The sequence below is a fragment of the Pollachius pollachius genome, assembly GCF_949987615.1.
Source record: "Pollachius pollachius genome assembly, chromosome: 2".
Classification (NCBI taxonomy): domain Eukaryota; kingdom Metazoa; phylum Chordata; class Actinopteri; order Gadiformes; family Gadidae; genus Pollachius; species Pollachius pollachius.
In genome coordinates, this window is record NC_136935.1 from 31,845,131 (window position 1) to 31,859,350 (window position 14,220).

At 44.3% G+C, this 14,220-nt stretch overlaps 1 protein-coding gene across 1 annotated transcript; it reads left to right on the top strand.

Moving 5' to 3' along the window:
• The first annotated feature begins 991 nt into the window (after positions 1–991).
• pgm2 (phosphoglucomutase 2) lies at positions 992–13,554 on the top strand. The gene is made up of 13 exons (XM_079728810.1): positions 992–1,182; positions 2,481–2,648; positions 3,010–3,201; positions 4,108–4,191; positions 4,301–4,494; positions 7,617–7,806; positions 8,014–8,111; positions 8,561–8,741; positions 9,013–9,106; positions 9,560–9,689; positions 10,023–10,215; positions 10,811–10,944; positions 11,890–13,554. Exons 1-13 carry the CDS (start codon positions 1,108–1,110, stop codon positions 11,990–11,992), a joined length of 1,836 nt encoding a protein of 611 aa, XP_079584936.1. The 5' UTR covers positions 992–1,107; the 3' UTR covers positions 11,993–13,554.
• Positions 13,555–14,220: the final 666 nt, after the last annotated feature.

A 14,220-nucleotide genomic window follows, 5' to 3' on the forward strand; every position in this document is an offset into this window, starting at 1 on the left:
CTAACCACAACTCTAACTTTCCATTAATCTCTAAATCATGGTTGCTTTGGTAAGCGATTGAGTTCAGTAGAAGTCATCGATGGCTTGACTTTCACAGGTGCGGGTAAACGATTTCGTGGTAACAGCGAGCTCCACCATTCAAAAGACATCCTGTTACACTTCAGGATTGTGGGTAGTGTAGTGGCTCAAAGACAATGCGAATTAAACGTGTTTTTCTAAAACCTAAATGTTTTCGTCCTTAGCATGTGGCTTCTACAGGAGCATAAACCATCGTTTCACAACATAACAGTGCGTAACGTATACGTTGGATAGTTACGAGACATTATGGCTTTTAATCAAAACCTCAATGGAGAAAATGAATGGGATTGTTACTTCTGCAACCACTGTTGCGCTCTATAACACACCCTGGGATCAAAGTACATCACTTTTTCGACACCCGCTTACACGCGGTTCCTTTTCGTGTGCCAACTTTGACAAAGCGGAGTTGTTCGACTTCGGGTGGGCACAGGTTAGCGTTTACTTTAACCCCCCATTGACTTCAATTATAACAAGTCTTCCCACAATACAGGGGGGCGAGGGGACTAGATGGGGCTATCTAGTTTGAGGTCCCTGGGCTTCACTGATGCAGACTTTTGATTAATTTAATAATGTAAGATAATTTGAATAATCGTATTTGTGCATACTACAAAAAGATATATTTTTAAATGTCAAGGTTTTCCAAAACTTTCAAATCTTTCAAGTTAAAGAGCCATCTATCCAGGCGGACCGTATGGATGCTTCAGGCCAAATAGTCAAAAAGTCAAATGAGACCCAAGTACCAAGTTATAGAAATGTTTGGTAAACGCGTGATCGTTCAGGTTTGACAATACAACCCCCCTGACTTCAATTCGCTTCGGTCACAAGACAGGAAGAATCCAGTGGATGACATAGTAGCGTCCTTTATCCTCTGGCTCCGCCCCTGCGTGCATGCGTAGCACGTCGACGAGTCCAGGAAGCTCGCCTGTCAGGATAGCAGTTTCTTCTTCCTTCCACAGCAATATTCATCATATGCGCGTTATCACAACACGCAACTGAGTAGCAACAGTACCTCAAGCAAGTAAGGCAAACATGGAGAATGGCCGGTCCACGACCCTGGACGTCAAGTTAGACCAAGATATCAAAACCTGGCTGGCATATGACAAGGTAGGTGGAATGACAACATGTTCCCATGAGTTTATTTTAGTTTATTTTAGGCAGTGTATTCGCAGATAGTGCAGGGATAGTTGCGTGACTCTTTACGCTGTAGAGTTGGCATTATTATCATCTATAATAATACCATGCATTTACGTCACATTACGTTAAATTGCATTACTTACATTTACATTACTGTTTATTTGCACACCTGTATATTTGCACACATTTTGTACTGTTATGTCTGAGTAACAGCTACTTCTACTTATGCATGTACAAGCGTGCAAGAGAGGTAGGGCCACAAATAAAGTGTTTAAATGTGGAAAACAAATCCAGGGTACAACGAAGTGCAAAACAATGTGCCATTTCTTATTTATTTTAACAGTTTCAGTGTGGAGAAACTGTGTTCTTCCCTTTTAGAAAAAGTCCCTGTTCTAATGTTCTTTCCTCATTTAATGATAGTTGCTAGAAAAAGATAGAAAAAAACGTAGGGGCATGCATTACATTTCGTTGCATAACCATCCCTCCCTACTTAACACGGGCAGATAGCCTACTACTCTTTACTCAAATGTATTTGTTATCCCAATGTAACAGCCATAACGGATGAAAATACGTGGTTAACATCACAACATTGTGTAGCCTAGACCTAGGAAGGATACTGACATTTGGATACTCGCTTCTGCTTCGATGAGTTTGCTTAGATATGATTAACTTTCTAAATATATCGAGACCAGACATTTACAAGCTTAATTTCATTATCAGTGTGAGGAACTACAGTAACATGGTTATGTGCGACAATAACAAGTCACTTACGAAATTAAATCGTGCTGCTTGCCTTCGACTTTTGCAACAGGAGAAATCGTGGCTCCTTTCTCCAAGAGTAGTCGCTGAGCTCTCATTCACCCAGCAGCAGCACCATGGTGTTTGGGTGCGCCCCTCTAATTTACCCGTGTAGAACGTTGCGTCGCATTACTTCCGTACAATCAGTAAAATCATAATTGGTTTATTTGGTCAGCACGGGGGCCACGGGGGGCCAGGGACATGTCTACAGGGGCCCCCGTGTAGAACCGCCATTGGATGCATGTTCATGAGCCTTTATAAGCAAAATAACGTGCTTCTTGCATACAATGAATGGACATGCAAAGATTGATGCAGCATGCTTCCAGGCATCTGACCACCCTCACAGGGCCATTCATTGACTTAAGAGGACAAGGGACGTCCCCAATTACAGGGGACAACCAACCGTCATGGGAGCCCCTGAGGTGGTCTCAGGTCAAACCCGTTGATTGTGTCATGTGCTTTTGTGACAGAACCCTAAGACAGCAGCCATGGTGAAGGCCCTGGTGCAGGAGGGAGCGCTGGAGCAGCTGCGGAGATGCTTCTCCTCCAGGATGGTGTTCGGCACCGCGGGCCTGAGGGCCGCCATGGGGCCCGGGGTCTCCTGCATGAACGACCTCACCATCATCCAGACCACACAGGTACACACACACACTCCCACACTCACTCTCGCTCACACACACATACACCCACATCTCCAAGAAACAGTCAAAAAAAACACTCACACACCAAGGCATTAACAAGCAATATCAAGCATAGCATTGACCTTACCAAATAAGCATAGATACTTACCTTATTTCCCCCTTTCTTTCTTTCTCACTTGTCTGTTTCATTCTTTTACATTTTTTCTTTGCCAAAGTGGCAAAAGTCAACAGAATTGGAATGAAATAAATACATGAATACATGAAAATCGAATGCATGACAATCAAACTAAATTGATTTAATATGTATAAATATATTGCCATAAAAACAATATCCTACCTAAATGGATTCACCTCCCAGGGCTTCTGCGACTACCTGGAGCAGTGCTTCTCTGACCTGAAGGAGCGGGGCGTGGTGATCGGGTATGACGCCCGCGCCCACCCTGCCAGCGGGGGCAGCAGTAAGCGCTTTGCCAGCCTGGCTGCAGCCGCCTTCACCAGCCGGGGGGTTCCTGTGCACCTCTTCTCTGACATCACACCGACCCCCTTCGTGGTGAGTCATGGCAATGCATGACACATAAATGCATCAGCCGACCCCGACACACGTCGGCGCAGTGGCTTTACTGGGCTCCCGGGATGAGCAGGGCAAAGGTTGATCATGTTGAAACCGGTTTAGTGCAGTCGATTGTTTGTCGCAGTCGGAGCAGGGGTTCCATGCCTCTGTCTCAGAGATCTCCTCGGGGGGTGGGTGGGGGTGCTGGTGAAACATGTGTGCGCATTGGCTGGCGAGCGTACTGCAGTTGTGCAGCTCCACCCAAACCCAGAATGTGTTTGGTCGGACTCGGGCCAGGGTTGGCTTCTTAAACCAGCTACCAAGTACCAACCACACACTTTCCACAATTAAATATAAACGTTCAATATCATAAATGACCGGTTATCTCCCTTTGTACATTCAGGCTGATAACATGCTAATTATGGTCAAGAATGTGATAGAGCAGAAGCAAAAGATGAGTCATGTCATTCTTGAATATCGTATAGAACAGGGAGAACAGGTAGTTTAAAGGTTGACATGGCGATAGGGTCAAACTACATCCAAAAAACATGTACTTCTTCAGTGTAAATATTGTGTAATACACACACATACACTCTACGCACATAGAGACATATTGATTCCAATGCACAAATTGTATTATTTAATTTAATTTAAAGTTTGCAAAGTGATAGCATCTCTTAATTATATCATTGCATGTGCAAAATATGCTCTAAACAGACAGACACTCATTTGTGTCCATCAAAAATGTAAAAAGCATTTAACTAAAGTCAGTAATTTCATGCTCTCTATCTGCAGGCAATTCACTTTTCACATAGGTTCCTATATGTTTGTTATTTTCTGCGAATGGCATATTGCATGTACTGGTAAGATAAAATATATAGGATAATGTGGTCATCTGCTGTCCAGCCCTTTGCAGTGTCTCACCTTGGTCTGTGTGCTGGAGTCATGGTGACCGCTTCACACAACCCCAAAGAGGATAACGGCTACAAGGTCAGATCAGAAGTCGCACTAACAATCCTCCAGTAGCTACAAACAGAAATCGTCCCTCCTTTAAATCATTTTTTATCCTTTCTCCTCCCCCCTGATGCAACCCACCCAGGTGTACTTGGACAACGGTGCCCAGATAGTGTCCCCCCATGACAAGGGCATTGCCCAGGCCATAGAGGAGAACCTGGAGCCCTGGCCCCAGGCCTGGGACACCGAGAAGGCCGTCAGCAGCTCCCTGCTGAAGGACCCTTACCAGGACATCCACGAGCAGTATTTCAAGGCCATCCAGCAGCACTGCCACCACAGGTACGACAGCAGTCCGACAACCCTGCTGCACTCTGGGTCAGAATCTCAACAGCTTTTATTACCCAGTTTATACTGCTGTAGGGATATTAAACGTGTGGTAGGTGAGTTTAAAGTGCTTGATTTGAGTGATAAGTATTTAGGAGGTACAACGGATGTTTCGGTTTCAGGCATTTATTGCCGCTGTACACACATGAAGAGCAATAGGACATAAGGCGTGACTGGTTTTCTATAAGGCATCAAAAGATGTAAATAATTCACATTTAGGTAACTAAATGTAGGTACCTAAACAACGAATATTAGTACTCTAACCAAGGGGGTGAGGTGTGCGTTGACAGGGATTATACTAATACTAATACTAATTTATACTAATATACAGTGGGGCAAAAAAGTATTTAGTCAGCCACCAATTGTGCAAGTTCTCCCACTTAAAAAGACGAGAGAGGCCTGTAATTTTCATCATAGATAAACCTCAGCTATGAGAGACAAAATGAAAAAAAAAAATCCAGAAAATCACATTGTCTGATTTTTTAAGAATTTATTTGCAAATTATGGTGGAAAATAAGTATTTGGTCACCTACAAACCAGCAAGATTTCTGGCTGTCACAGACCTGTAACTTCTTCTTTAAGAGGCTGTTTACCTGTATTAATGGCACATGTTTGAACTCCTTATCAGTATAAAAGACACCTGTCCACAACCTCAAACAGCCACACTCCAAACTCCACTATGGCCAAGACCAAAGAGCTGTCAAAGGACACCAGAAACACAATTGTAGACCTGCACCAGGCTGGGAAGTCTGAATCTGCAATAGGTAAGCAGCTTGGTGTGAAGAAATCAACTATGGGAGCAATTATTAGGAAATGGAATACATACAAGACCACTGATAATCTCCCTCGATCTGGGGCTCCACGCAAGATCTCATCCTGTGGGGTCAAAATGATCACAAGAACGGTGAACAAAAATCCCAGAACCACACGGGGGGACCTAGTGAATGACCTCCAGAGAGCTGGGACCAAAGTAACAAAGGCTACCATCACTAACACACTACGCCGCCAGGGACTCAAATCCTGCACTGCCAGACGTGTCCCCCTGCTAAAGCCAGTGCATATCCGGGCCCGTTTGAAGTTTGCTAGAGAGCATTTGGATGATCCAGGACAGGATTGGGAGAATGTCATAAGGTCAGATGAAACCAAAATAGAACTTTTTGGTAAAAACTCAACTCGTCGTGTTTGGAGGAGAAAGAATGCTGAGTTGCATCCAAAGAACACCATACCTACTGTGAAGCATGGGGGTGGAAACATCATGCTTTGGGGCTGTTTTTCTGCCAAGGGACCAGGACGTCTGATCCGTGTGACAGAAAGAATGAATGGGGCCATGTATCGTGAGATTTTGAGTGAAAACTGAAGATGAAACGTGACTGGGTCTTTCAGCATGACAATGACCCCAAACACACCGCCCGGGCAACGAAGGAGTGGCTTCGTAAGAAGCATTTCAAGGTCCTGGAGTGGCCTAGCCAGTCTCCAGATCTCAACCCCATAGAAAATCTTTGGAGGGAGTTGAAAGTCTGTGTTGCCCAGCGAAGGCCCAAAAACATCACTGCTCTAGAGGAGATCTGCATGGAGGAATGGGCCAAAATACCAGCAGCAGTGTGTGAAAACCTTGTAAAGACTTACAGAAAACGTTTGACCTCTGTCATTGCCAACAAACGGCATGTAACAAAGTATTGAGATGACCTTTTGTTATTGACCAAATACTTATTTTCCACCATAATTTGCAAATAAATTCTTTAAAAATCAGACAATGTGATTTTCTAGATTTTTTTTTTTCATTTTGTCTCTCATAGCTGAGGTATACCTATGATGAAAATTACAGGCCTCTCTCATCTTTTTAAGTGGGAGAACTTGCACAATTGGTGGCTGACTAAATACTTTTTTGCCCCACTGTATATTATACCGGGAGTACTGCATAAGAGAAACATAATAATAACATAACATAATATAGAGTCCTGTGGCTAATTATTTAGCTGACGCGCTGGCTGTAGGCTGGTTGTAGGCTGGCTGTAGACTGGCTGTTGTGCCAATAACAATGTCCAACTTCGTCCTTTTCCTTTGGGGTATTTATTCCAAAAGCATTGCAAACATCAGGTCCATCAGTTGGACATTGTTATTGGCACAACGGCCAGCCTACAGCGAGCGCGTCAGCTAAATTACTAGCCACAGGACTCTTACAGCTACAGTTAACACCAATTATATCTGTAGCCCCAAGGCAAACAGGCAAGTCGCGCTTCTACCACATTATACCGGTCAAGCATTCAATCACATCCAATGTACAAATACCCATTCAAGGACCAACAGCATGTGAAGAAAGTAGTAAACTGACTTTAACTCGTACAACCATAGGTGTGTATCTGAATCACAGGGACAGAGGGCCCTCACATGTGGACTGTTATGCTCCCAGACAGAACAAAGGACCTGGGCGGGTTAGAGTCCCATTAACTAGAAAGAAATAAGGTCAGGTGAGACTGGGCCAAACCATGAAAGTAGGTGGAGAGTGGCTGAATTAGTATGGTTTTATTCTGCACTAAGAGTCTGACTGCTTTTGACCAACAGGTGACTGGTTAGAGTGGCAATGTGTAAGATTGACCCCCTCTCAGTCAGTAGGCGGGGTACATTCAGAATTAAAAAACTCAGTAACAGCGTTTTGTCCGCCTTAACTAGCTGAGCAATTGTGTGACGCGCGGACTAGCATAGTTCAGCCGGCTGGATGGCGTTAATTTGAGGGATTTTGAGATTGAAGATAGTACCATTGTTGTATACAAGGAGAGGTACAGGGTTACCCACATTTTTATTTGTAGACTATATCGCCTATAGGATGTTATTTTGTTGTTGGCATTATTTAAACCCCTATCGATCAGCATTGACTACAGATCTTTCCGAGTCATTTTAAGCTGTGAGCCTGTTAAAATGCTAAGAGACTTTAACCCCCAATGTCTCTTATTAGTTTTGCTCGAATGGACTCATTATGTGCCAACCATTGTGAGAGAATGTGATTGTAATTATAGTTGCATGAACCCAAAACCTATTTTATTTATAAACGTTTTATACTTGCACTCTTCTGCTCACAGAGACATCAACAAGAGTTCAGAGGTGAAAATCGTGCACACGTCTGTGCATGGTGTCGGCCACACGTTCGTCCAGGCAGCGTTTAAGGCCTTTGACCTTCGACCTCCCTTCGCCGTAGAGGAGCAGAAGGACCCTGACCCTGAGTTCCCCACCGTCAAGTACCCAAACCCAGAGGAGGGGAAAGGGGTCCTGGTACAGAAACACACACACCCTTACGCACATAATCTCTCTCACACATACACACACACATCATCAGTCACACCATCTAATCACTCAAAATCTGATATAAATAATTGCTGCAAATCAGAAATACACAATCACACATGGCTGCAACACGCACACATATGGCGGTACATAGTTATGGTAGGGTGGTATGAAGTGTGCTCTGTTCGTTTGCAGACTCTGTCGTTCGCCCTGGCTGAGCGAGAGGGAGCCAGCGTGGTGCTGGCCAACGACCCAGACGCTGACCGCTTGGCCATCGCTGAGAAACAGAAGAGGTGTGTTTATTTGTGCATCTGGCTGAGAGTGTAATGTGTGGACCTGCCTTTAAAAAGTGTGTGCTCTACTGTGGTTTAAGGCAGATGCACCTAAGTTGTTTGGGAAGATGTGAGTGTGTCTGTGATTGGTCGAACACAAGCACCAAACTGCTCTCTCAGTTTCATAATTTAAATAAGCTAATCTTCTTTTCAACTCCATTATGAACCTTTAATGAAACCCATGACCCGTAGCAAACACACAGCTCCGATCACGTCGTCGTCTCTGAAGTTGTGTCGCGCCGCACGCAGCACTGACCTTGATACACTTTGCTGGGGACATGGCTCTCAGCGAGACCCGAGAACTACCTGGTCCGGATAGCCCACCGACGCCAAGAATGCAAAGTTAGCATATTGCTGAAGGGCTCCGATGCCTTCTCCCTCCGACCGCCTGCTCTCCCTCCCCTGTGCAGCGGTCAGTGGCGGGTGTTCACCGGCAACGAGCTGGGGGCCCTGCTCGGCTGGTGGATGTTCCGCTGCTGGAGGAAGCAGAACCCAGAGCCGGCGGCGGTGAAGAGCGTCTACATGCTGGCCAGCACCGTCTCCTCCAAGATATTAAGAGCCATCGCACTCAAGGAAGGCTTCCACTTTGAGGTAACACCGATTCATCCGAAACAGATGAACACCTCATACCGTTTATAGGGAATATGTTAATTCAATATGTTTTTTTCTTTGGTTGATATCAGAGTTGCCTGTGGTGGGATAGAGTCATTCTGTCTTTGTATTTGGTATTTAGAAAACGTAAATTCATTCATTTTTCCGCATATTCTTAACAAATTGTTAAAGCAGGCGTAGATAAAAATGACTTGTCATGTTACCACTGAATGTCTGGTCATGGTTCTGGTATATTTTTCTGTGTGGACAGGAAACTCTGACAGGATTCAAATGGATGGGGAACAGGGCCAAAGAGCTGCTGAACAATGGAAAATCTGTCCTGTTTGCCTTTGAGGAGGCCATAGGTACACACACACACACACACACACACACACACACACACACACACACACACACACACAAGATCTTTCAATAATTGTTCTCATCAATAATTGAATTAAGAATACCATGAAAACCTACTAAGAATCCCCAGCTCTCAAAACTCTGAACATGACACATTAAATAATTACCTCACTCCTTCCTACACCTGCTATAGCACTATATTTGGTAAATAAGAAAGGTTGAGTGACAAGAAGGAGTTTTGGGGGGGAACAAAACGTATGATTTATTTTAAACCATATCGTTGTAAAATCATATACAACGCAGTACCAAATAAAACTTGTCATGCGCCAAGTAGTTGAGATCTGCTGCAAAAGATTACAACTGAGTCCTGACACCATGCGATCGATCCTTGCCTGCAATGTTCATAGAGTTCTGTCCTTGACAAAGCAGCTGCGGCTAAAAATTTGTGTGTGCAGGGTACATGTGCAGTCCATGCGTACTGGACAAGGATGGAGTTAGTGCTGCAGCCATTGCAGGGGAGATGACTTCCTACCTGGCAGCCAAAGATATCAGCCTCTCCCAGCAACTCACCAGCATCTACGAAGAGTAAGACACACACACACACTCACACTCACACACACCTTAAAATACTTCTGAATGTATTGTATTGTATTGTATTTATGTATATGTATTTATACATGCACACAACCTTTATACAGTCATTTACATTTTTTGTTACAAGAAGAAACAATGAAAAGTACAAAATAAAAGCCTTCACAGAATGCAGAGTAGCAATAAGAAAAGAGTAAGAGATTTTCTTTGTCTAAGTGGTTATAATGTTAAAGTACATAAAACCAGAGGAACTTACAGTACATTAAGTATTTTGAGGTTTTGATATCCATCGTCGTCTCCCCCCCCCCCCCCTCCCCCGTTCCCCAGGTACGGCTACCACATCACCAAGAACTCCTACTTCATCTGCCACGACCAGGAGGTCATCCGCAGCCTCTTCCAGCGCTTGAGGAACCACGGCGACCAGAAGGACTCGTACCCCAGCGAGTGCGGTGGCTTCTCGGTCACCTCGGTGCGCGACCTGACCACCGGCTACGACAGCACTCAGCCCGACAAAAAGGCGGTGAGGAGGGGATGCACCATGAGGGGATCCACACAACGCTTCATACGTTTAGAGTTTTGGATCAGTGAGCCATTGCTTCGCAGTTGCACATATATCGTTCACTTGTCTCTCTTTTAGATTCATTATGAAATCAATATGTTCATACTTACATTAATACTAGCTCATTTAAGATATTTGGCAGAATTATTTTTGACACGTTACATTTACATTTACATTTTAGGGAATTTAGCAGACGCTTTCATCCAAAGCGACAACGGTTCATAGACACATTCACACACCGACGGCGGAGACAACCATACAAGCGACAGCCGGCTCGTCGGGAGCAGTTACGGCTAGGCGCCTGCTCAGGGACACATCGACACTCAGCTAGGAGGAGCTGGGGATCAAACTAGCAACCTTCCGGTTATAGAATAAACAAGGAAATTAGAATAAAACAAATCTTCAACCAATCAATCAACACTCTTGGGAGACCCTTGGCTAGAAGGCATAGTCTAAGAGGTCAAAGACAGAAGGGCCCAGTCCTCAGAACTACATTGACGGACCAGAGACCAGCTCCATGACTCTCTTACCATGCGTGTCTCCATGAACCCACCAGGTGCTCCCCAAGTCCAGCTCCAGCCAGATGATCACCTTCTCCTTCTCCAACGGAGGCGTGGCCACCCTGAGGACCAGCGGCACGGAGCCCAAGATCAAGTACTACACGGAGCTCTGCGCTGCCCCCGGCAACAGGTGAGCAGGAAGGATGCTGCTTTCCAAGTAGCTCACACTCAATGCGTTTACATGGGACAGCTAGATCGGAATAAGCCTTATACCGATTTTGCTACTCGAACGGACCGTGTCAATCATCCGAACGTACATGGCCTTTAAGAGATCGGATAATGGCCGGAGCATGGCTGAATCCCCTACCCTAGGTGCCGCTGTAGCCCTTTCAACAAGTGGTGATAGAGCCACTTTCGGTTGACCTCTACGTCCCAGCAACAACAAACACACACGTTCGAGAAAAACGTTTTCAGTAGACGGCTGTCACTGGTCACTTCGGGTCCATGTCATTCCATCGTTCCGACCTCTCGGTCGTATGCGGACTCCTCCGGCGGCGGAGCAGTGGGAGGAGTCCAGCCGGGGGAGACTGCATACGACCGAGAGGTCGGAACAGTGGAATGACATGGACCCGAAGTGAGCTGACAGCTGTCCCGCATACGGCAACAATCCCTTTCTCCTCCATGTAGCGTTTCAATCTGGACTTCAGAGAGTCAAAGCCAAAGTTCCTTTCCCCCAATTCCTTCTCCACCATGGAGAACACACTGAGTGTTTCCTCCCAGTTCAATACCCCTTCAAACCGTCCAAGCTGTCTGTAGTACAAATGTGTCTCTTGTCTCCCTTTAAAGTCACCCATGGTGTTTTATGGTATTTAACTATGGCAATAATGACCTCACAGTAGCTTCAGATTTGCACGTAACTTTTGAAGTCAATGACTTTGCCCCAACAGAAATGCCTGAAATGTCTGTGTGCTATTTTTGAAATCCTCTGTGTGTTCCCCCTGGGAGCTATATGCAGATCCCTTGTAGTGAAGCATTGTCTCAGAAGGACATGGGATAGGCTATGAATCCTTCCTAAAAAGACTTATCCCAATAGATGGCTATTTGATTCTTGCTGTCTCTCTTCCCCTCCGCTCAGTGACGTGGAGCAGCTGCAGAAGGAGCTGAACAACCTGGTGGACGCCCTGGTTGAACACTTCTTTGAGCCGGAGAAGAACAAGTTGCAGCCAAAGCCAGAGTAGCACTATAGCTGTATACATACATACAATCAATAGCAGACCAATAACAGCCTAGACCGATATTTTAAGCCATGTCTGAGCAACGGATTCTATGTATTATTTTAACATATTTGGCTTTTGGTGAATGATGTATTTTCTAGCTTTGAATCTGAAGAAGCTTACTCACAGAATTCCCTGGGTTAATGAGTAGGGAATTCCTGGTACACTCTTGGAAATGGCATCATTCTCCAAGGTCCACCTATTTGGAGCACAACATTCCAGTGACGGTTAGTGTTTGGATTTTGTGATGGGAAATATAAACCAAAGCCGCTGCAAATACTCTTGCTTTTCCAGTTTTCCAGGGAAATGTATCAGCTTTATTCAGTTTGAGATGTTTTGTTTTTTACTTTGTGATACAACTGAAAACAACATTACATATTTGGGTAGCTAATATATATATATATATATATATATATATATATATATTAGGGCTGTCAAGCGATTAAAAAAATCTATCTAATTAATTACAGGCTCTGTGATTAATTAATCTAAATTAATCGCATACTTACATTTTTCCGAGAAAGTATTTCAAAATAATTTAATTCAAGTAAATTATGGCAGATGATTGAATCAATGAATAATAGACATAATAGACTTTAAAGTTTATTTGGTAGCAAAACGTGAAAATGCTGGGTTCGCGTTGTAGTGTGGACAGGGAAGACGGAGGCTTTCAGAAACGATGATGTTCGGTTGCCATGACGCTGCCACAAGCTTGCGCTCGAGACCGAGACGCTCATCAAAAAAATGGCAGGTGAAATCCAAATGATGATCTCTCTGTGCAATGTACTAATTTATCTCCAGATACAAGTCGACATATTGGCTCAAACATATTCGTTGCTCCAACGCCGGAGGCGAGCGTTGTACTTGATGTTCTTCAGTGATGGTAAAAAATCCGAAAGACGGCAGTTCAAACCGTACTTAGAGCGGCGTTTCTGGACAGGACCGGGTCGAAAATGATTAACCAGCTGATCAACTGTAAATATCAGCTGATCGCGCGCCTGTAATCTAAACTGTTGATCAAAATAATTTCAGTGTGGAACGTGGATGCAAAACATTCCGAAAACGATATGAAAACGATAGTGTGGACGGAGATAGTTTTCATTGCGGATGTGCGTTTTTACATTTACCCGGGTTAGTGTGGACGGGGCCTTAGTTTCAACGCAAATGACGTACCGGGTCAAAGGGCACTATAGAAGATCGATTAATCTGCGTTAATTTATTTATCGCGTTATTTTTTCTGTGATTAATTAATCGAAATGAACGCGTTAATTTGACAGCCCTAATATATATATATATATATTTTAAAATAAGTTATAGAAAGTCATATACCTAATTAAAACAGAGTAGCCTTTATTATGAATGACACGTATTGGATAAGAGTGATACATGTGATGTGAATGCTTATGGGTCCTGCAGTCATTCGAGGAATCATGTCTGTCAGCTTAAAAGCTTTCCTGTCAAATATACGATCAGCATTGTTTGTCAAATTCATATGCCAAATCTCAATTAATACTGATATTTTTTACTTACCCCCATTAAATGTGCTCAAACAACAAGTAGCCTACTGTACTGTATACTTAGATTTTTGTCATAAGTAGTCTCAAAGTGCTAGACTACGGGATAGAAAGAGGTAGAAAACTCGCGATAGACTAGTTATTAGTTCTCATCTCGCCGCTGCACCCATGTGGAGGAGGGTGTGATGTGGGAAGCACCAGGTCCATGGCAGCACCTTCACTACGCACTCCATCAAAGAGGCACTGAGAGAGGAGGCACCGTAGTACAGCAGCAGCGGTCCACTTTGGTCTATTGCATATCTCCTATATTTAGCTCCTACCAAAGAACGGACAGGACTCGGGAGAGTGTCGCTGTCTCGTGTTCGGCTCCAGCCGCGTGAAAACATTGACGACGCGCTGCAGTGTGGCCACGCTTTAATATCAGGGGACTTGTCCTGAAGGAGTCCTGGGAACTAGCGGCTATTCTCCTCCCAAAAAGGCTGCAGGGGATAAAGTAGGGCTAGAAGAAAAGGTGCCCTTGGCTGTGAGTAGAGAGGTATAACTCACGCATGCACGAGTCGCTTAATCGTTACACGTCTAACTCACTTTATTGTTTGGATGTCATATTGTGTGAACAACTACTTGTTTTTTGTTTATGTAGAACAAGCACTACCATAAATTGGTATTTGTTTCATTCAG

What these genes read in the sequence shown, in the direction of transcription:
- pgm2 (XM_079728810.1), top strand. Translation starts at nt 1,108, where the DNA reads ATGGAGAATGGCCGGTCCACGACCCTGGACGTCAAGTTAGACCAAGAT. An exon ending in AGGAAGGCTTCCACTTTGAG is followed by an intron (nt 8,742 to 9,012) that starts GTAACACCGATT and finishes CTGTGTGGACAG; the next exon opens with GAAACTCTGACAGGATTCAA. An exon ending in CTCACCAGCATCTACGAAGA is followed by an intron (nt 9,690 to 10,022) that starts GTAAGACACACA and finishes CCCGTTCCCCAG; the next exon opens with GTACGGCTACCACATCACCA.